At 43.4% G+C, this 22,106-nt stretch overlaps 1 protein-coding gene across 2 annotated transcripts in view; it reads left to right on the top strand.

The window, feature by feature from the left end:
- Positions 1 to 8,612: 8,612 nt before the first annotated feature.
- The window catches only part of SLC4A8 (solute carrier family 4 member 8), an 84,727-nt gene continuing 71,233 nt past the window's right edge, over positions 8,613 to 22,106 (top strand). For both annotated transcript variants that reach the window (XM_037030958.1, XM_037030957.1), the window contains exon 1: positions 8,613 to 8,810. In XM_037030958.1, coding sequence (XP_036886853.1) covers positions 8,649 to 8,810 — 162 coding nt within the window. In that variant the 5' untranslated portion in view covers positions 8,613 to 8,648. The remainder of the gene's footprint in view (positions 8,811 to 22,106) is intronic.

The raw sequence follows: 22,106 nt of genomic DNA, 5'->3' as shown, positions 1-22,106 counted from the left end.
AGAAATCCGCTGACAGTCTGATGGGTACTCCTTTGTAGGTGACTGTCCCCTTATCCCTTGCTGCTTCTAGGATTCTCTCCTTCATTTTAGTCTTGGCTAATGTAATTATGATGTGCCTTGGTGTGTTCCTTCTTGGGTCCAACTTCTTTGGGACTCTCTGAGCTTCCTGGATTTCCTGGAATTCTATTTCTTTTGCCAGACTGGGGAGGTTCTCCTTTATTATTTGTTCAAATAAGTTTTCCACTCATGGCTGTTTCTTTCCCCCTTCTGGTACCCCTATAATCCGGATGTTGGAACGTTTCAAGATGTCCTGGAGGTTCCTAAGCCTCTCCTCATTTTTTTGAATTCTCATTTCTTCATTCCTTTCTGGTTGGTTGTTTCATTCTTCCTTCTGGTCCATTCCATTGATTTGAGTCCCAGTTTCCTTTTCCATCACTATTGGTTTCCTGGACATCTCCCTTCATTTCAATTAGTTTAGCCTTGATATGTTCCTCTAATTTGTGACTATAATCAACCAGTTCTGTGAGCATCCTGATGACCAGTGTTTTGAATTGTGCTTCTGAGAGGCTGGCAATTTCTCGGTCGCTGAGAGTTATGGGCTCTGGGGCTTTGAGTTCTTCTTGCGCCATCTTTTGGGCTGTTCATGCCTGTTCTGTAGCAGGATCAGAGCCCTAAGGTGTTCACTAGAGCAGGGCAACTCAGTCGCTGAGTTGTGACACTTACTTGGGGGCGGGGTCAAACAGGAGCACTGGTGGTCTCATCTGCGCCTCCGGCCGCTGCCACCGCAGGTGCCACAGCTGCCACCGTCACCGGGGCCTGCGCATTTGGTCCCACTGCACTCAAGTGTGCCACCGCCGTCAGCCCTTGCCCCCTGGGGCCTGTGTGGTCTGTCTCACTGTGCGGGTATGTGCGACCTCGGTCAGTCTGCCCCACACCCCAACTGGTTCCGGGCTGCCTGCGTGTCTAGGTCGGGGGACCTGTCCTGCCCGACCCTGCTTGCTGCTGACTCCGCCCCTCTTACCGTCCCTGTTGAACAGTTAGATGTAGTCGGACTTCCGTATAATTCAATTTTCTGTTTTTTGGCTGTGTCTTTGTCCTCCAAACCTTGTTGTATTCAAACTTGGTTGTGGGAGAAGGCACAGTGTTTCCACCTATGCCTCCATCTTGGCGGAAGTCCTGGATGTTGGAACTTTTTTTTTTTTTAAAGATTTTATTTATTTATATATATTTAGAGGGGAAGGAGAGAGGGAGAGAAACATCAATGTATGGTTGCCTTTTGTGCGTCCCCTGCTGGTAGTTAGCCTGCAAAGAACCGGCCTGCAACCTAGGCATCTGCCCTGGCTGGGAATCGAACCGCGATCGTCTGGTTCGCAGGCCCCCGCTCAATCCACTGAGCTACACCAGCCAGGGCTTGGATGTTGGAACTTTTAAAGCTGTCCTGGAGGTTCCTAAGCGTCTCATTTTTTTTTTTTTTGAATTCTTGTTTCTTCATTCTGTTACGGTTGAATATTTGTTTTTTCTTTCTGTTCCAAATCATTGATCTGAGTCCCAGTTTCCTTTCCATCACTGTTGGTTCTCTGTATATTTTTCTTTATTTTACTCTGGATAGCTTTCACTTTTTCCTTTATTTTGCATCTGTACTCGTGTGAGCATCCTGATTACCAGCGTTTTAACTCTGCATTTGATAGGTTGGCTATCTCCTTATCACTTAATTATTTTTCTAGAGTTTTGATCTGTTCTTTCATTTGGGCCATGTTTCTTTGACTTGGTACACCTGTTACATTGTAAGGGGCGGAGGCTTCGGTCCTTTTAGGGAACAGCAATTTTTAGGGGACAGGGATGAGAAGTTCTAGAGAGACCCAAACTGATCTATAGTTTACAATCAAATCGTGATGGAAACTTCTTCATTTTGTCTACCCCAGCCAAGCTTATCATGTCTATTTCTGCCTTAAGGCTAATCTCTTTTCTCTCTGGTGTTCACTGGCTAATCATTTCCTAGCCCTGGTTGTTCTTAGTAAATCTAGCAAATACTCTTTCTTTTATAAGAAAGGACCATAGACACTCTGCCTTTTTATTTTTTTTTTAAGATTCTATTTATTTATTTATCTTTAGAGTGGAAGGAGAGAGGGAGAGAAACATCAATGTATGGTTGCCTTTTGTGTGTCCCCTCCTGGGAGTTGGCCTGCAGGGAACTGGCCTGCAACCCAGGCATGTGCCCTGAAGGAAAATCGAACTGCGATCCTCTGGTTCGCAGGCCCGCGCTCAATCCACTGAGCTACACCAGCCAGGGCCACTCTGCCTTTTTAAAGAGGAAGCTGGCCTTTTCAGTTTGACAGTAGATATAAAAAAAGATAAATTCGTGAAATATCTTCAAATTCTGTGTTTATTCTTTTTCCCTCCAGCTCAAATATCTGAGTGGGTCTCTTTTCTTTTTTCTTTTAAATTTTATGTAATTATTTTTTAGAGAGAGGGCAAGGGAGGGAGAAAGACAGGGAGAGAACCGCCGTTTGGTTGCTACTCACATACCCCTCACCAGAGAGCTGGCTCGAAACCCAGGCATGCGCCTTGACCGGGAATCAAACGGGCGACACTTGGGTTTGCAGGCCGGTGCCCAATCCACTGAGCCACACCAGCCAGGGCTCTTTTCTTTTCAATTAACTGCAAAGTAAAAGGCCTCAAGGGATGTTCCATAGGGAATAAGAGTAGCTTGGACTGAATTTATATCTTTGTCAGATAATGTACTTCCAGTGATAAGAAGCAGTAATAATTATTTTCAGAGCTTCATGTAAGTTTGTTAGGTAAACTAATGAATGGGTATCACTGACAAGCTTTCCAAAGTGGAAATTATATGAAACTGTCATGTGATAGATAGGAAAGGGTAACAGAAGAGAAACCCTGGTTTTTTGCTTTGGGGAGTTCATGTCAATTCTAAACAAAATTCACATTTTCACTGCTTCATTGAAACCAATTCAATTTTATGCAGGAGGTGGCTGAATGAAATTATATTTCTAGGAAGCTGCTCTACGGAGTGGGAAGCATCAGTAGTTCCTGACCTGGCTCTGCTATTAACTGATCTGGGCAAGTCCCTATTCTAACCACATTTCAGCTTCCTAGTCCGTGAAATGTTCTGTGTGCATTTACAGACCCATTGAAGGGAAATGAGATAAGGTGATAAAGAAATTAAGGGTATATAGAATTATACAAATGTGAGGTATTGAATTTGCTGCTACTTTAAGGACATCCCAGGTCTATTGGCTTAAAGAAAGAACTTCCCTACTCAGTATAACAAGCTCAAAAGGTCTTATCCCCAGAGAAGAGGTGGAGTGAAACCACTGTACACAGACCTGATTTCTGGGCAGGGCTAGGTTGGGTTAGAAACAGATAAGATAACTGTATTTAATGAATATAAATGTGTTCAGATCTGACATCGGGGACCTGGCAAGCAGTCTTCTTTATCTCAAGTTCTTGAACTACTTCTCTGGATCTGGAAGTCCCATGACATCTCACATCCAAGGCCTGCTTTCTGTTTTGTTCTGCTCCTTCTATAGGTCCTTCCTGCCCCCCTGCCCCGTCCCTCTGCAAGAATCTTACTGGTGATCCCAGAGAAGGCAGAAAGTTTGCTATTTTACTTGTATTCAGTCTATCAGAGCCTCAGTGTGGAGCAAGATGCAAATGACTACAGTATAAGGAATTTCTAGGGACAATGGTGATCACGAATGGAGGGGGACTGATTTTCCTTGTCAAGAGCCAGTTTTTGTGGTGCTTCATTGTTCTCTCTGTGATGTGTAGTGTTCCGGGCTGGCAGCATGCTGTGAACAAAGACAGTTGTACTCTGTGGTCTCTTTTCAATGCGCTGTGACTTGGCAAGGGCTGAAGGCAAATCATGCACCTGCGTAACCTTTTTAGCTTGACAAAGAATGGCGTCTCTCTCCCACTCTCCCTCCCTTCACAGGAAATGCTCCCAGACGACAGCGCAAACAAGCCCTAATTAAGTCTTTCCACCAACCTTTTCTTGGGTTTAGCTGTGTGATTAAGTGGGAGAAACTGAAGCAGGTATGAGATGCAGCTGGAAACTGGGAGTACCTAATGGCAAGAAAAGACTAGAACCTCTGCCCTGGTGGTTCTTCGGACAGCGGAAGCAGGGCAAGAGACCTGGTAAACTGTGGGGGAATTCAGATGCTTGTGAGGGAAAAGTTGGTTGCTATTATATGAGTACATTTTCTCAAATCTTTTGAGTTCCTTGTGTTTTTGCCTTTTTGTCTCTAAGAGAATTTCAATGTTTTTCAGCCAATATTTAAAGATAATACATGTAAGGTGCCTGCTGGTTCCCTGGGAAGGCTGTGAATACATCCTTATATGCAAAATTTGGGGCTCTGTGTACTTATCTGAAAGGAGAGTGCCATATATTTTATCATGTCCCTAGGGGTTCAACACTTGCTCTCGTCCCCCTCCCCTGGTATTAGAAAAGAGAAGGATCTAGTCCTGGCTGGTGTGGCTCAGTGGATTGAGTGCTGGTCTGCAGACCAAAGCATTATCAGTTTCAGTCCCTATTAGAGCACATACCTGGGTTGCAGGCCAGCTCCCCAGTAGGGGGCGCACAAGACACAACCACACATTGATGTTTTTTTCTCCTCTCTTTCCCCCTCCTTTCCCCTTCTCTAAAAATAAGTAAATAAAATTTAAGAAAAGAGAAGGATCTAGAGACAGGAACTGGAAGGGCAGCCTCATTTGGAATAAAGAGAGGGTGGAGCCTATAAAAGTTAGAGAAGGATGGGGGCCCGAGGCAGCCTTTTCTTGGGTTTCCAGTGAGAGGCAGTAGGTGGTTAAGCATGTGCACTCTGGAATCAGATACTTCTGATCTCAGAGCTCAGTGTCTCCATTTATTAACTGTGCTGGCCATGTGGTCTGGGCACTTTATATCTCCAAGCCTCAATCTTCAGTTTTCTCACCTATAACATGGAACAATAGACCATGAAATTGTTGCAAGGATTAATTAAGGTTATCCATGTAGCATTCCTCCCTGTCTCCTTGTTGATGTGTGTGCGTATGTGTAGTCTGACTCTACATGTATTTTGCATTTTCATGGCCATTTTTAGCTTCATTCTAGGCCAAACATCCTGTGCAGTTCTCAGAAGGCTCTGAGTTCTGTTCTGCTATTTTTTTTTCTTTTCTGCTGTCTCAGAAAAATAGTGAGTGTGAGGGGGGTGTCCTTGACTGAATATACTACTTCCAGCTCACCCAGCACCAGCTTGCTGGCCAGGCTGAGTGCCACGTATATGCACTTAGCCCTGTAGAGAGTAGTCCATTACTACTCCCAAGCAGCGGAGGGAGCAGTAGAAGCTAGGAACCTGGAGCCCGTAGCCCAGTGAGCCAGCCTCCTTTGGGAAGGGGAGGCTAATCAGCCCTGGGAGGGGAGAGCCTGTATATTACAGCACTGCAGATGGCAGCCACCTCAGGCAGCATCAGAGGCTGCTTCTGTGGCCTAGTCCCTTTTGTAATTTGCACAATAGACCAGAAGATGGGGCTCTTGACCCTGGAGTCAAGGGCCAGAGGTTCTAACTAGATCTACATTTGAACTGAAGGGAAATCAGACCCATCAGAGCTCTCAAGGAATCCTCCGCCTCCTCAGTTCTCTTCCTACTCTGCCAGCTCAAGACCACTTTCATGGCTGGGAGCTGTCCTTCTAAGAAGGGAGGAAATGTGGGTATATCTTTCCTTTGGTCACCATCTTTGGCCCCTCCTGAATTACCAGATTGCTACAGCTAGTCTAATTGACCCCCTGCCTTAGGTTTCTCCCTCTAATTGGCTTGCCCCTAATGTCAGATTTGGGCATTGAAACCAGTTATGTGGGACATGTTGTGCAGTGGTCAAGAACTGTAGAATCAGACAGACTTGTCCTTGAGCCATCTCATCAGGTGAAGCTCTCCTCACTTCCTCAGAGAAGCCCTCCCTGACCACCCCATTTAAAGTAGCGCCTCCCAACCCCCATGTCAGCTACTCTCTATCATATAACCCTGTTACTTACTTCATAGAGGCAATCATAACCTGTAATTATCTTGTTTGTTTACTTGTTCATTGTCTCCCCACTAGACTGTAAGGCTCAAGAGGGCAAGACCCTGTTTGTCCTATTGCTGTTTCCCCAACACCCAGCATGGGGCTGAATACATAGATTCTTAGTAAATATGTTTTTAATTAATAAATGATTGAATCTCGGCTTAATGATTGCCTCACCCAGAGAAAGCTGGTAAACTTCTCTGAGTCTCAGTTTTTCGTCTTCTCTAACAATGTTATTTATTATTAGAAGAGAAGGGAGGAAGAAAGAGGGAAGAGGGAGAGAAACATCAATGTGTGGTTGTCCCTCGAGTGCCCCCCACTGGGGACCTGGCCTGCAACCCAGGCATGTGCCCCGACTGGGAATTGAACCTGCAACTCTTTGCTTCGCAGTCTGGCTTTCAATCCACTGAGCCACAGTGGCCAGGGCCGAGTCTCAGTCTTCTTACCAGTGAAATGGAGAAATAATGGAGATTCTATGAATAGTAAATGACACAATGTACTTACACAATTAAACCTGGGCCCTGGTGCATGGAAGTGTTCTCTAAAACCTTTAGCAGTGTTCTACTTTCTATCATGTGAGAAAATAAAGTCTGAACTAATTAGCCAGCTCCCCATTATATGGCCATAGCTTTTCTTGACCACAATTTTTGCTTCCTACTGCTTTCTACCACTTTCCACTTTGGTTCAAATCATTGTTACCCCAAACAGGCCATGTGCATTCCTATTCTTAAGTCTATGCCCAAGAAGTAAGATGCTGGCCCTTTTTACCTTGGCTCTACTTTTTAGATTTAGCTCAAGTCCATGTCCTCTGTGTCATATTTCTAAAGAGCCCCAATTCATAAGGATCATGTTCTCTTTTGAATTTTTCTAATTTTTGTTTATATTACTCATATGGTTCTTATTCTATGTTCTATTAGCTTGTCTTGTGTTAACATACAGTATATCCTGTTTCCCTCATTAAATTTTAAGCCTCATGGAGATATGTATTATATTTTAGATTTCTCTGCATGTTCAATGCCATGTGGGCCTGTACATAATAGGTATTAAAAACATATATTTGCGCCCTGGCTGGTGTAGATCAGTGGATTGAGCTTGGGCCTGCAAGCCACTTAGTCGTGGTTTGATTCCCAGTCAGGGCACATGCCTGGGTTGCAGGCCAGTTCCCGGCAGGGGACGCACGAGAGGCAACCATACATTGATATTTCTCTCCTTCTCTCCTTCCCTTCCTTTCTAAAGATAAATAAATAAGATCTTTAAAAAAACATATATTTGCTAACTATTTTCTTTGTGCTCAGCATTCTTGGAAGCTCCATGGAGTATTTGGAAGGGCATAAGAAAAATAGCCATTGCCTTCAAATATTTACAATATTAGAGTAAGTTAAAATCAACGTATAATCAAAGTAGTTAAATAACCAGAGCATGGTGACTGCTGTGGTGACTTCTTGGAAGAGGGGGCCTTTGAGATTGACTCTGAGGAAAGGTTAAGGTTTGAATGGAAAAAGATGAGGTGAATGCCAGACTAAAGAGACAAAGAGTCTCTTGAAGTGATGAGATGTGAAGAGATGGATAGAGACTGTGGCAATTAACGGTAAAACTCAGAACGAAACCAGAGGTTTATAAAGGAGATTGGAAATACGGTTCTGCCACAGTTACACTTCACATTTCATAGCCAGTGGGAGGAATGATATGCAGAGTTGAAACTTTAACATGCACTTAACTATAGTCCTCAAGTGTAACCTCTTTGAAAATTGAGAGTGATTTGCAAGAGTTCTTTTTGCTCTAATGTGACTCACCTACAGTCTGATGTGATAGAATTAATACATATGAAGGAAAAGGCCCCTTTCCTCCTCTTGGGGACAGAGGATTGGTTGGATTGTGGTCAGTCTCTCTTTTCTTTAATACCCAAATCAAATTGAATGTGTTATTCACAACTTTCTAAACTTGTCTTGAATCAGTAGTTCTTGTTATTAAATAATAATTTGCCTTACATTATTTTTCAGAAAAGTTGGCAGCATTTTTGTAGAGTTACTTCAACAGTCATCCTTAGTGCAACTCTGTGCTTGTTGCTGCCAATCTGAGACCCAGGGAGGTGATCTAAATCGCAGTGAGTTTGTGGAGTGGGTAAGATCACTGCCTGTCTGCTTATCTTTAATGTTATTTAATCTGGCCGCTAGCTCAGAGATTAACAAGTAATTTTAGAAGGCCGCTTCCTTTCACCCTCAATTACTTCCTTCTGCAATCCAAAAGGCACATTTCCCAGAATTTAAAAATCATTATCCAAGGAATAAAATTAGAATAGACAAAACTAGCACTTCCCCAGTTTTGAAAGTTCAGGGCTAGCTGCAAACAAGAACGAGATTTTGTTTCTAGCTTGCAGTTGCACCGACCCTCTAGCCCAGGGGCCCCTGAAGGGAGGGAGGCGGTTTCCACGGCAACCTGGGCTCCTCCGGCTGCTCCCTCCTCCTCCTGGTAGCCCGGGGTACCGCCGGACAGCGTCCTCTTGTGCTCCGCGCCCTGATTGGCTGCACCGGCAGCGCGCTGATTGGTGGCGGCGGTGCCTCGCGGGCCGGTGGCTATGGAGGCTGTGGTGGTTGATGGTTGACCGTCTGCTTCAGGGCAGGGGTCGCAGTTCGGGCGCTCCTCTCAGACTCGGCCATCGTGCGCTGACACTCGACCTGGAGCCCGCGGGTGAGACCGTGCTAGGCTCCGCCATGCCGGCCGGGAGTAACGAGCCGGACGGTGTCCTCAGCTATCAGGTAGGGCCCGCCTCCCGCCCCTCCCTAGGGCTCACCCTCCTCCATCCTCCGTTCCTATTCCTGCCTCTGCCTCCAAGCTGGACTCTCAGGCCACTCTCTGAGGGCAAGGGGAGGCCATCCCGGGACACCAGGTGGCGCTCCGGGAGGTTGGGGATCGGGCAGGGGCTGCGAGAGGGTGACCTTGGGCCGAACCGGGAGCTGCCTCTCATTGCCGCATCCCTTGCGTGGCTGGCGGTGACCTCTGTTCTCTTCGGGTCCTCTCTGTTGGGAGAGAGGCTGGCTTCTGGGCCTCGCCATGCAGTGCTGGGGCATGGGAGAAAGGGTGGCCAGGAACTATACTCTGGTGGAGCAAGTCTCCTCTTTGTGTTATTTTTGGGGGGTTCAGGAAGAGCTGGAACGACTGGAGGCTGGGACCAAACCCTGTTACTATGTCCAGCTTTATGTCTCCCTTCACTCCATTGCACAAACATCTGATAAGTTCTGGATGGGGAGGCAGGAATGGACTCGGGAAGTTGAGGAGCTAGGAATAGTTTTTAAGAGAATGACAAAACCAGGTTTAAGTAATTGATAACCCAACTGTTGGGGTGGCTAATGTAAGTAAAAGCACTGAACTAGGTGTCAGAGTCTGACACCTAGATTTAGGTTCAAATCTACATCTGCCTCACACAGGCTTTGTGACCTTGAGTAAGTCACTTGCCTCTTTTAATCTCAGTTCTCCACCTAGTAAAATGAGAACAATAGTATATGCTTCCCTTACCTTAACAGGGTTGGTTTGAGGGCAAAATGAGGTGCTATTTGTGAAAACGCTTTGTGAAATAATGTTTAATGTGTGACAACCAGTAAGTGAGTGAGTGGTACCTCACTGAATTCTCTACCCCACCCCCTTTTCCTGTGCAATCGGGTGATATAGTTACTGGTCTGGAAAGGGGGACTGATTGAAGGTGGGGTTCAAGTCTGAAGTGGAGGGCTGTGAAGAGAATGATGGACCTTCTTGGGAAGGACGATGGGTCCTGGAAGCAAGTGCCACAATGACCACAGGGGTGGCTTCTGTAAGGAGGCAGGGAAAACACTCTGAGTTTGTAGCAGAGTGGGTATCAGACTCTGACTCTTCTTCCTGGCAGTAGTTTGCTACCAGAAGATCCACAATTTCTTCTTTGCTTGCTCCATCAAAAAAGGAACCATAGCTAAGATTTTAGAAAATTTATATCTAATATTGTTAAGGCCTGCTAAATGGTGAGAGTGGAGGAAAGAGATCACTGTATATTTGGGATACAGTGATGAGTAAATACAGGCGATGTCCTTGCCCTCTGAAGCTTGTGTGTGTGTGTGGAGTGGGGCGGGGGGGGGGGGGCTGGAGAAATAACGACACAAGTAAATGTATTATCATAAACTGTGATAAATGCTTTGAAAGAAAAATAGACAACATATGGACAAAGATCTAAATTTGTCCACCTGAGGGAAAAGGAACTCAAAGAGCTTTGGAAACAAAGGGGACACCATATGTGAAAGTCCTGTGGTAGAAGGAGGTACATTGGGCTAAGACCTGAGAGAAGTGCAGTGTGTCTAGAGCCAGAGAGTAAATGAGGGAAATGGTGTGAGGTGTACTCTGGTGCTGTAATTAATACAGGGTCACTGCAGTCCATGATGAGGAAGTTGGTATTTTTCTGGGGAGTAAGGGGAAGCCACTGGAAGAAGTACGGAGCAAAAGAAGAGAGAGGTAGAGAGAACAATGAGCCAGAGAGAGGAGAGCCAAGGAGATTGTAATCAGACTTTCCTACTGAAAAGACTTCTCTGGCTGCAGTGCAGGAACAGGCTGGATGAGTGTGAGGCGACTGTGTCTTTAATGTGCAGACTGTGTACAGGTCCTATTGTCAGGGCCATACCAACCCCATGGCTGCTGTTAGTATCCTGTAAAGCTGATAATTCCGGAGTGCTTCCAGGATAGGAGAGAGAATAATGAATTCTTTGATATCTAGTTCATGAAACTTTCATGGATGCTGGATGAGGAGAAGAAAAGGAATAGAGTGGGAAGTAGGACCTCTTGAAGCCTGAGTGAAGTGATGGACAAATGAGGATGTGGATATAGGAGAAAAAGAAAAGAGGGGAGAAAGAGGAAAGAAAATTGGGCTGACTTGTGGGAGACACAGTTAACTGACTGAACATTACCAGTTAAGCCTCCTGTGTGCCAAGTAGGCCGTGTGGAAGGGAGACAGACCTTGCAAAATGAGGGGATTGTATAACTTACGTAGACAGAGATTTCAGACGTCATATCTAAATATCATGAGTCTGTGTTGTTTTCTCTGGTTCGGACTACTGCACCAGCCTTCTAACATTCCCTCTGCCTTCTCTCTTGCATTTCTAAATACTTTACACATGGCAGCCAGAGGGACCTTTTAAAAACACAAATCAGATTATGTCATATCTTATCTTGAAACCCTTTAGTCGGTTCCCAGTGCATTTTAGAATAAAATCCAAACTCTTATCATGGCCTACTGAGTTTTAACATGTTCAAGGCTTTGACCGCTTCATGCACTCCCTGACCGCCTTTCCTCCACTCTCACCATGTGCCCCTCCCCTGGCTTTCTGTTGCTTCAATATGGCGAGTTCCTTCATGCTTCAGGACCTTTGTTCTTACTCTTCACTCTGTCTAGGACATCTTGCTGCCTTGGCCTTCTCATGACTCAAGTGTCACTTCCTCAGAGTGGCTTTCCTAGACCTTTACTATGGGGGGCTCTGCCCGCAAGGTGCGCCCCCCCCAGCTGCCATGGATGAGAATAAGTTTACCAAGACATGTTCTGATGTTCTGCTTGGGGAGGAAAGATGGCCGATCTCTCAAAGGAGAAGGGCCAAGAGCCTTTTCCTCAATGTGAATTTATTAGGTTCGTTTTGCACAGGAATACAGGTAAAGCTCATTAATCATTCTCAGGCAATACGGATCAAACAATAGATAACAAAGAACTCTGAGGGCCTATTCTGAGTCAGGATCTGTTAGCTAAAGAGCTATCAAACTTTGTGGAACAAACTCACTTCTTGCTTGTACCCTTATTAAATTGAGAGCACTCTAAACAAAGCAGGTTTCACAGGATTTTACTTTTTTTTCTTAGGTCTGATCGCCCTAGGGAACCCGCTCTTTCCAGCACAGAGTGGTACCCACCACCAACATTATTTCAGGCTTAAGACATTGTTTCAGGCTTAAGTCAGGTAGAGGTAGTAAGCCAGCTAAGAGATTAGGAGACTTCTTGCAGACAGAATGAGGACTCAGGCTATGTCATAGCCAAGGGGTGGGGGTCCATTACCCCATTTTGCTGTAGTCCTCTAAATCCTTCCTTGGGGCTTCCACTTGATCATGCCTGTCTTAGGTCATCCCCTGCTTGGGGAATCTTACCCATCATTGGCTAACCGATCGAGCATTGGGGGCCAGTTGTGGATGAATTAAAAGGAGCGGAAGCAGTGCCCCTGCCAGGGAGATAAGCCTTGTCTCTTTAGTGGCTTAGGGTCTGAAGGTTACTCACTCAGCCTTAGCCCTGGTGGGGTTACAGCTTCTGAAACCAGGTAGGGCAGTTCCCAACACTTTACCCACAATTACTCCCTTTCTTATGATCTTGTTTTGTTTTCTTAACAGCTCTTGTAATTTATCTGAAGTGTTCTTATTTTGATTTCTTGTTTATTTTCCAATAGAAGCCTCATAAGGGCACGGACCAGCCACAAAGCATTTTCATCTAGCACAGTGCAAGGTGTAATATAGGAGCTCAGTTGCCTGAGGAAATGAATGATTTTCCCATAGCCAAAGCCAAAGTCCTCTCCTCCAGGAGCTCCTGGCCTTGTCAGGATTAGCACAGGACAACAGACAGCCATTGCTCGAAAAGCAGTCTCTTCTGTGCTGTCTTAGGTCAGGTTCAGGTTCTCTGAAAAATCTTTCCCCTCTTTTCCAAATTATTCAGTTTGAACCTTCAAGGTCTGACTTCATATCACCCTCAGAATTCGTCACTGTCTTCTCTGCCCATGACATCCACCAAGTTCTGTTACTTTTCCCACCCCTTACTTATGGAATGTATGTGTCCATCTCTCCTGATAACCTGACAGCTCCTTTTGATGTTGTTATGTGAGCTTTTATTGGTGCCTGCCAACTGCCGGGCACTTTGGTAAGTGCTTTCAATGCATTGTTTCCTTTAAGTCTCCCAGTAACCTTGGGGGTTGCATGCCCTTATCCTTATTTTTCAATGTAGAAACCAAGATAGGAGAGGTAAAGTATCTCTTTCTAATAAGTGGCAGGGCTGCCCACCCCTCCTCCAAGGATGTGCCCTTAACACTCTACGATACTGTAGCTTTTGTGTTTGATTCCTAGACCAGTGCCTGGCTCAGAGTGAGCACTTAGTGTTTGAGAAATATGTGTGGCGAGGTGTGCAAAGGATATATTGGAGTGGGAAGAGACAGGAGTAAGGGGGCCAGCTGGGAGGCTGTAATTCAGGATAAGCCGATGAAGGTCTGACTCGTGGAATTTTGATGAGGTCTTCAGAGGTGATTATTAAAATTTTAGGAGTCAGAGAGCTCATAAACGGGGTGGTAATGAAGAAAGATCAGAAGCTTTAGGGAAAGCCCCTAGTTTGGATTGGAACTGAGGATATCTTCAAAGTTCTTCAAAGTTCTCCTGATGAGCACTTTCAGAACTGACCAGGAAGAAGTGCTGGAGGAGAAGGCTGGAGAGGCCAGCACCATCCCCACTGAGTCAGGTGGTGCTGGGATCCCCAGGGAGGTTCAGGGAGGGGAGGAGTGGAGAGCTAGTGAATTTGGGCAATTACCAAGGCTTTTATGTGAATGAGGCCTGCTCAGAATGGAAAATTTTGCAGAAATCTTCAGAGTTATCACCTCTGGTAAAGGAGTTCCTTTCTCAGGAAGGAATAATATTTACTGAGACAGGAGTTCCTGAAGGAGACCTTCATGTTGGAGTGAATATTATCCAACTGAATGAATGAATGAATGAATGGCTCTGTAGAAAGTCAGTCAGCTTTTCAGAGGTCAGTTTATAGTAAGCACTCAGTAAATATTTGCTGAATGTTCTTTAACAAAAGTGGCAACCGTGGCAGAGTCTCCTCTTACTCCATCGCAGTGTACCGTCCTTACTCTTCCACACTGTCCCAACACACAGTAGACGTTCTTTCCCTAAGCGGGAACTGGGGAAGCTGCCAGCGTTCTCTTCACTGGGCTTCACCAGGTCTACTGGGAAACTTCGTTAGGAGAGGTGCGGGCTGCCCTGCCAAGCAGAGAATTGAGGTCGTCTGGGGAACAATTCAGTCTGCAAATTGACTTACTGAAATATGGGTGGATGATTGTCTTAGCTCATGGTTAGCCTTGGCAGGGTAGACAGGGCTCTCAGTTAAGCCTGCATTAGTAACTAGGACTCAGCAAAGCAACTGTGTTTATTCTAAATCTGCTGCTAGGTAACAGCAACAACTCTTAGGTAATGGAGATGTTGGTTGTCTCTTGTAAGGTAGTAACACATCTACTCTGGTTTTGGTGGTTAGAAAGCCATAATGTGTGTATTCGCTTCTCTTGGTTCCATGACAAATTACCACAAATGTAATGGCTTAAACAGCACAAATGGGTTATCTCACAGTTCTGTAGTTCAGAAGTCCTACAAGTTCTCAATGGGCTAAAATTAAAGTGTTGGTGGAGCTGTGTTTCTTTCTGAAGACTCTGGAAGAGAATCTGTTTCCTTGACTTCTTCAGCTTCTAGACACTGCCTGCATTCCTTGGTTTATAGTCCACTTCCTTCATCTTCAAAGCTAGCAATACAGCGTGTCTCAGGTCTTGCTTTTGGCATCATATCTTTTTCTCTGACTCTATTCTTCTGTCCCCCTTTCCCCTTTTAGGGACCCTATCATTACATGGAGCCCACCGTAGAATCCAGAATAATCTCCTTGTTTTAAATTCAGCTGATTAACAATCTTACTTCCTTAGCAATCTGCATTTCGGAGTCATTACTCTGCCTACTATAATGTATTACTTGGTAATCTATACTGAACAGCAGTGACTCCAAGTGGGGTTCAATAGAAGAATCCCTGAGAAACCAGAACCACTTTGAAATTTTAGGCCCTTAGAAGGCTCCTTCCTGAAGAGTCAGAACAGGGAGTTCCTGGGTATTTAGGAGCTCACGGCCACTGAGAAGAGGCGTGGGAGCAGGAGCCATTATGAAACGGTTGCACAAGTCCTCACGGATCCTTTTGTCTTGCTGTAGAGTGTGGCTGCATTCAGTCAGGAAGTCCAACTGAGGTCATTAGAGAGCTGGGGATGTGGGGGTCCGATTCAGTGCCAAAGTCTACAAGGGGCCAGGATTCACAGACGTTGCTGGAGGAAGAGGAAGATGGAAGTGCATAAGGAGATGGAGAACGGTTGGAAGTCTTGGGGCGGTTTGAGGGACACAGTTCTGGAGCACTGAAGATTTGAGAAGCTAATAATGCGGATCTTGAGCTGCTGTCACTGTGGGCGTTAGTCCGTGATTAGATGACACAGCTCTCTAAACCAGTCAGGTCCTTCGCTTTTCGCAACGTTAGAGTATAATGTTGATATAAGAAACACAGAAATGAGATTGTCCTATCCCACTTAGCTCTTGTGAGGTCTTATTCAGTCTTGATTTAGGACTATTGTGAGGATTAAGTGAGGTTTTATATATATATTATATGTATATATATATATATATACATATAAACTATATATATATATTTGTTATATTGATTGAATTAACTCAGTTGGCCGATTAGAAACCTTGGAGGCCACTTATATTTGTGGATGTTTTAAAATTGTTTATGCAGTGGTCACTGTGGCTCCGTTGGTTGGTGCTTTGACCTGAAGGTTGCAGGTTCAATCCCTGGTCCAGGCGCACGTGAGCTCTGGTCAGGGCGCGGACGGGCGCAGCCAGTTGATGCTTCTCTCTCACACTGATGTTTCTCTTTTTTTTTTTTTTCAATTTTTTTATTTAATTATTTTTCAAGTACAGTTTTCTGTCTATTACTCCCATCCCATCCCACCCCCCACACTGATGTTTCTCTTTCACCCTTCCTCTCTCTCCAAAAAACAATTAAAAAATGCCCTTGAGTAAGGATTTATTTTTTGTTTAATTGGTTGATATATTAGAACTTAATAAATACTTGACTCTTATTGCCTGGGGCAGAGGAGGGAGGAGGGGTAGGAAAATGTTATTTACAATCCCCGAAAACATCAAACCCTTAGGAAAAAAGGTGCAGGAGGTCTTTAGAGCTAAACTCTGTGAGACTTACTGCCAGAGGGAGGTGGGGTTGAGTCTGGCAGGTCTACAGCCCCACAGGTGGGGTGGGACAGCGCACGGTGCATCAAGGAGAGGGCCCCCCCACCCGCCACCCTCTCCCTCCCCTGAAGCCCTGTGGCTGCTGCCCAGAGCAGGGGCCATGACGAAAGACTTAGCTCTGCCCTTGCCTTTTAATTTGTCCATTAACTGTAAGTGGGAATCTGGTCTGCTACTCAGCTATAATTCATTCATTTTTCAAGGCTCATGACAATGCTTTCTCGCTCACTATGTGCCTTGCACTTTCAATGTTTTAATGTGGATTTAACCCACTTTGTTCTTTTTATCTTATCTTGTCCTTGTGATGGGCACCCAGATCAATTCACTGTTACATAGTGGGTCATTGTTGGTGAGTTAGAAGTACAGAAAAGAGAGTTAGAAATAGCGCCTTTTCTCCAGTTCATCTTTCTTTCCCTCCCTCCTTTCGTTTTTCTCCTAAACTTATATAATGTGGCTCCCATGAGTCTAATCTTTGTCTGAGTCATAAACTGCCCTGAGAATCTGATGAAAGTTATGGACACTTTCCCAAGAGAAACGCACACTGACACCTAATTCTCTGAAGCCCATTCATGAGAAATGTAGACATCCATGGTTATGAAATCTTCTCTGCCATAAATAATGATGGTATCAGAGAAAATAATAGCCAGCTGGTGAGGAATCTGCGCTAAGAACAAACCAATGAGTCTTGATATTCCTTTCTTTTCATTTTTACTATTTTAAACCTTTATATATACTTGAACTTTATGGAACATTTCAGACATGCACCGTGGCAGAAAGGCTGGTAAGAATGAACCGTTGCGTCCTAAATGGCCTGGCCTCAACAGCGGACACAGAACATGTATTGACTGAGCTGTGTCTCCGCCCATTCTCCAAATCCCAGACGTCAAATTATTTTCATCAGTAAAAACTTCAGTATGTATCACTAAAGATTAAGGACCTTTTTAAAAATGACATAACCACCATATCACAGTTAAACATTAACACGTTCTTTATATAATCAAGTATCCGTTAAGTTGTTTAAATTTCTGTGAGTGCCTTATAAGTTATTAAAATAGTTGACCTAAAATAGTTGAATCAGGATCCAAACAAGGTCCATGCAGTCAGTTCGAAGCCTGACCTTCCAAATGCTCTGGCTCACAGTGCTCGACAGTGGCTGTTTCCTTGGCAAGTCAAAGAAAGGAGACGGACATTTATTTAGTGAACTTAGGCTGTGATTAACCAATCTAAATTACGGAAACAAACAAGTCGATTTTTCAAATGGAATTTTCCAGACAGTTGACCTTGCTCTTTACATTTTGCTGTCACAGTCTTAGAGTCAAGAATCAATCATCCCTCCCTCTTCCCCTTCATCCAGATTCCTGCTGCGTTCTGTGCTGCGGCAGGTGTCTGTGAACCGTATTAAGCATCCTAATTAACTGGTCCCTGTCTTCTGGAATATTACAAACCTGTGGGGAAGCCAACAGGAAAAAATATTATGATAAAAATATATGATTTAAATAAAGAGTTCAGAAAACTAATATTCATTCATCAAACTTTGTTGGATACTTAACACATATGAGATATTTTACTAGGTGCGAGGTGCACAGTGGTGAAACTAAGTACCCACCCTCCTGGGACTTCCAGGTGTGCCAGCTACTTAAAACGGGAAAATGTGTGGCACCAGCTGTCAGTGAATTCATGATCTTAATCATAAAGTAGGTGAACAAATAAGTCTGAAACAAAGTCAGGTTTTTCACCTAAAAGTTATTCTTCAGACAGGACTTTGTACAAGAGTCTTTACAACTTAGATGGAAGTGAAACTGACATGTTTGGAAAATTGACTCAAAGCACCTGCAGTGATGAGGAGGACATTGATGTTAAAGATGTATGTGAAGATTTTGATTAAGGTTATGCATAAAATGTAGCAAGTAATATTTTTAAATTAATTTATAATTTTACATATCTGTAATCTTTCAGTTCTGTCTTCGTACTATTTCAGTACGTACAACTAAAAGATAAGGATTCTTTTTTAAAAAAGAAATTATTTTTATTTATTGTTAGAGAGAGAGTAAAGGAGGGAGAAAGAGAGAAACATCGATGTGTGAGAGGCAGCCGATTGAAGTTTCTCAAGAAACTTAAATTGGTTGCCTCTCACACATCCCCAACCTGGGGCCTGGCCTGTGACCCAGACATGTGCCCTGACCAGGAATCGAACTGGTGACTTGTAGCTTTGCAGGATGACACCTAACCCACTGAGCCACACCAGTTAGGGCAAAGATAAGGATTCTTAAAAAAATAAGCACAGTATCACCTAAAGAGAAAAATAATAATTTCTTTAATATAATGAGAGATCTAGTCAATATTCAAATTTCCAATGGTCTCAAATGTCATAACTTTTAAAGTTATTTTAAAAATAACTAAAATTTTTATTTCAGTTAATTTGAATCAAGACCCAAAATCCACACATTGTGGTTGGTTCATTGTTTCTTTTAACCTATTGGTTTCACCTTCCTGTCCTCGTCTGTCTCTCCCTTTCTCATCTTGCAATTATTTGTTTTTGAAAAGGGGGTAAGGGAAAATTTGTTCCTTAGAGTTTTCCACAATCTGGATTTTGCTGATTGTATTCCTACGGTGTTTTTCTGTGGAGTTCTGATTCATTGTATTTTCAGTGATTGCTGTTTGAATATAGATATTTGATCAGACCCAGGGACGCTTTGTTCGGCACGATTGCCTCACGGGTGGCGACCAGGCCTCCTGTTGGTGGCACAGGATGTCTGTTATCTCACTCTGTGATGGCAGCGGCTGTTGGAAATCAGCGTAATCCATTCGGACTGCAAAATGACAGTGTTCTCGTTGATATTTGTTCTTTTTTATATTAAGAAACTTCTCTCATCTACTTTTTGGTACAATTTATATAAGAAAACAGATTAATTTTTACTAGTTTTCAAAACAATGAGTTAAATTTATTAGCATTATCTTCCGCTATTGACCAATTATTTAATTTTTAAAGTGACATTGTGAACACATGGATTTTCAATATATTTGATATATTCAATCTGTTGCATTTATTATCCTTATTAATGCTCAGATTGTCTTATTTTTGGCAAGGAACCCCTTTAAGTTGGCTACTGAGTCCTTTTGACACAACCCTAGTTGAGTCTTTTAGTAGAAAATGGTACTTTAAGAGACCACAATCTAGGTGCTAATGATACTCATTGCTACCAGCTGACTGTTTTTTCTAGGGCTTTTTAGTGGACAGGGCTAGGAAATATAAATTTTAAAAAATGCATCATATGTTCTTGTCTGTATTTCCAACTCAAATTCAAGACTGCATTGGTTTTTACTTCTAACTTACACTCACTGCACCTCCTTTCGCCGCTGCTGAGAACCCAGCTCTCAGTCGCGTTGACAGTGACAGGGAAAGTTCGTGTGGTTTTCTACTTGTTTATTCTCACGGTTACACAACCGTCTCAGAACAGTAACAACAACACAACAACCATATGGTAACTAAAAAGCAGTTTAAGATCTTTTTGTAGCCCTGGCTGGTGTAGCTCAGTGGATTGAGCGCGGGCCTGCGAACCACACGATCATGGTTCGATTCCCAGTCAGGGCACATGCCAGGGTTGCAGGCCAGTTCCTGGCAGGGGACTAACGAGAGGCAACCATACATTGATATTTCTCTCCTTCTCTCCCTCTCTAAAAATAGATAAATAAAATATTTTTTTTTAAAAAAGATCTTTTTCAATTCTTTTTGTCCTTGGGGTATATGCCACTAAAGGTATTCAATTTATTATGTTTTAAAGCTACTTTGAATAATTTCTTTTGGAATAGTTATGTGATCAATTTGGCATTGGTTTTCATTTTTTTAATTTCTGGGAATTGCTTTTTAAACTTTAAATTTTGTTCAAAATTATGTAATATATTTGTAAAGTAAGGTATATTCAAAGAAGTTCAGTTTCTATCCTTGTCTGTTTTCCTCTGTACCCTCTCTAGGTAACTGTTTTAGAACATCTTTTATGGCTTATTCTTCCTTTATGTTTTTAAGTATAAGCAGATGCTTATGGTCCAAAACCCTTTCCTAGACAAAAATTATACAGTTTTCCCCACCTTACTTTTTAAACTTAATGCTTTATCTTGGAGATTATTCCATAGTAGTAATAAGATATACTTTTAAACATGTCTATGAAACTGAATAAATACTACAAACCGACATTTGAGTATTTCATCTACTTCCCTAAAAGTTTATTCAAATTCGCCTCTAAAACATTTTTTGAATCTTTATTTTAGAAAAATTGATTGTCTTATATTCAGGGTTGCCTTATTTGGGGGCATAGATGATAACTACAAAACAGTAAAATTAGAACAATAAACTGGAAATGAGCAGAATCTGGAAGTGCTGGTGAGGATGTGGTGTGCTGAAGAGCTGGGGAGGGGCTTGTTAGGTGCTGGACAGTGGGAGGGAAGGCGTGAAGTGGGGGTGTGCACGGTGCCTGTGGGACCAGTAAGCCTGGCAGGAGCTGCAGGTTGGGTCAGAGAGATGGACTAGCAGGGAAATCAGGTAAGCTTTTTTTTTTTGCAATAATTCAGGGTGTAGTGTGTCTTGCTAAGGGAGGTGCCATTATGTTCATCCTTTTAAACAAAGGTTTATTGAGCACTTACTATGTGAAAATTTGGGGAAACAATGGAAACAGGGCTGAGGAAGACAGATAAGGTCCCTCCCTTAAAGGAGCAGAGACATTTCATTACTAAGGAGAAGTACACAATGCTATGAGGGCATAAAATTGGGGGCGGGGCGGCCTAGCTTAGTTTAGAAGAGAAGTAGTCAGGGAAGGCTTCCAAGGAAGTACATTTAGTCCGAGACCTATGAAATGATGGGTAAGTGTTAGTTGCTGGTGGGAGAGGTGGGGGTAGTAGGCAGAGTGTCATAGCTCTAGGCAGAAGGAGCGGCACTCGGGGAAGAAAGTGAGTGTGCTTCCAGAACTGAAAAGAAAGTGTTTAGTGTGACTCAAAGTGTTGGAGAGCATAGGACAGAGTGGATGTGAGATGAGAGTGAATTGGAGGGTAATTGCGAAGGAGGTTTTGGTGAGAAAAGAGAACTCTTCCCCTGAAAGCATGTAATAGGCACTATATACATGGCATGGATGAATAAATACATTTGAAATTTCGAATATGGTCTAAGGAATGATGATGCCAGAGATAGGAGTAAGTGAATGAGCACAGACTGCTACTTTTGGAAGGAAGATTAGTTTGGTTTTAGACACACGGATCTTGAGTTGTGGCATTCCAGTGGCTTCTCAAATACTGAGCCACACCATTTCAGGCTGCTGTTGAAATTGTAATATTTATTTTTTAATATATATTTTATTGATTATACCATTACAGTTGTTCTATTCCCCCCCTTCATTCCCCTCCACCTGCACACTCCCTCCCCCACCCTTCTCCCCCCTTAGTTTATAACCATGTGTCTCAGGTTCTTTAGATTCTTTATTTCCCCTACTATTCTTGCCCTCCCCCCTATCTATTTTCTACCTACTGTCTATGCTATTTTCTGTACCTTCTCCCCCCTTCTCCTCCTCCCACTCCCCTGTTCCTAACCCTCCATGTGTTCTTCATTTCTATGGTTCCACTCCTGATCTAGCTGTCCTCTTGGTTTGCTTTTGTTTTAGGTGTGGTTGTTAATAACTGTGAGTTTGCTGTCCTTTCACTGTTCATATTTTTCATCTTCTTTTTCTTATATAAGTCCCTTTAGCATTTCATATAATAAGGGCTTGGTGATGATGAACTCCTTGAACTTGACCTTATCTGAGAAGCACTTTATCTGTCCTTCCATTCTAAATGAAAGTTTTGCTGGATAAAGCAATCTTGGCTGTAGGTCTTTGGATTTCATGACTTGGAATACTTCTTTCCAGCCCCTTCTTGCCTGTAAGGTCTCTTTTGAGAAATCCGCTGACAGTCTGATGGGTACTCCTTTGTAGGTGACTGTCCCCTTATCCCTTGCT

The sequence above is a fragment of the Sturnira hondurensis genome, unplaced genomic scaffold (assembly GCF_014824575.4).
Source record: "Sturnira hondurensis isolate 20B ecotype Veracruz unplaced genomic scaffold, ASM1482457v3 Scaffold0020903, whole genome shotgun sequence".
In the NCBI taxonomy this organism is placed as follows: Eukaryota; Metazoa; Chordata; class Mammalia; order Chiroptera; family Phyllostomidae; genus Sturnira; species Sturnira hondurensis.
The sequence above is the reverse complement of the archived record's forward strand: the minus strand, read 5'-3'. Positions and strand labels throughout refer to the sequence as shown.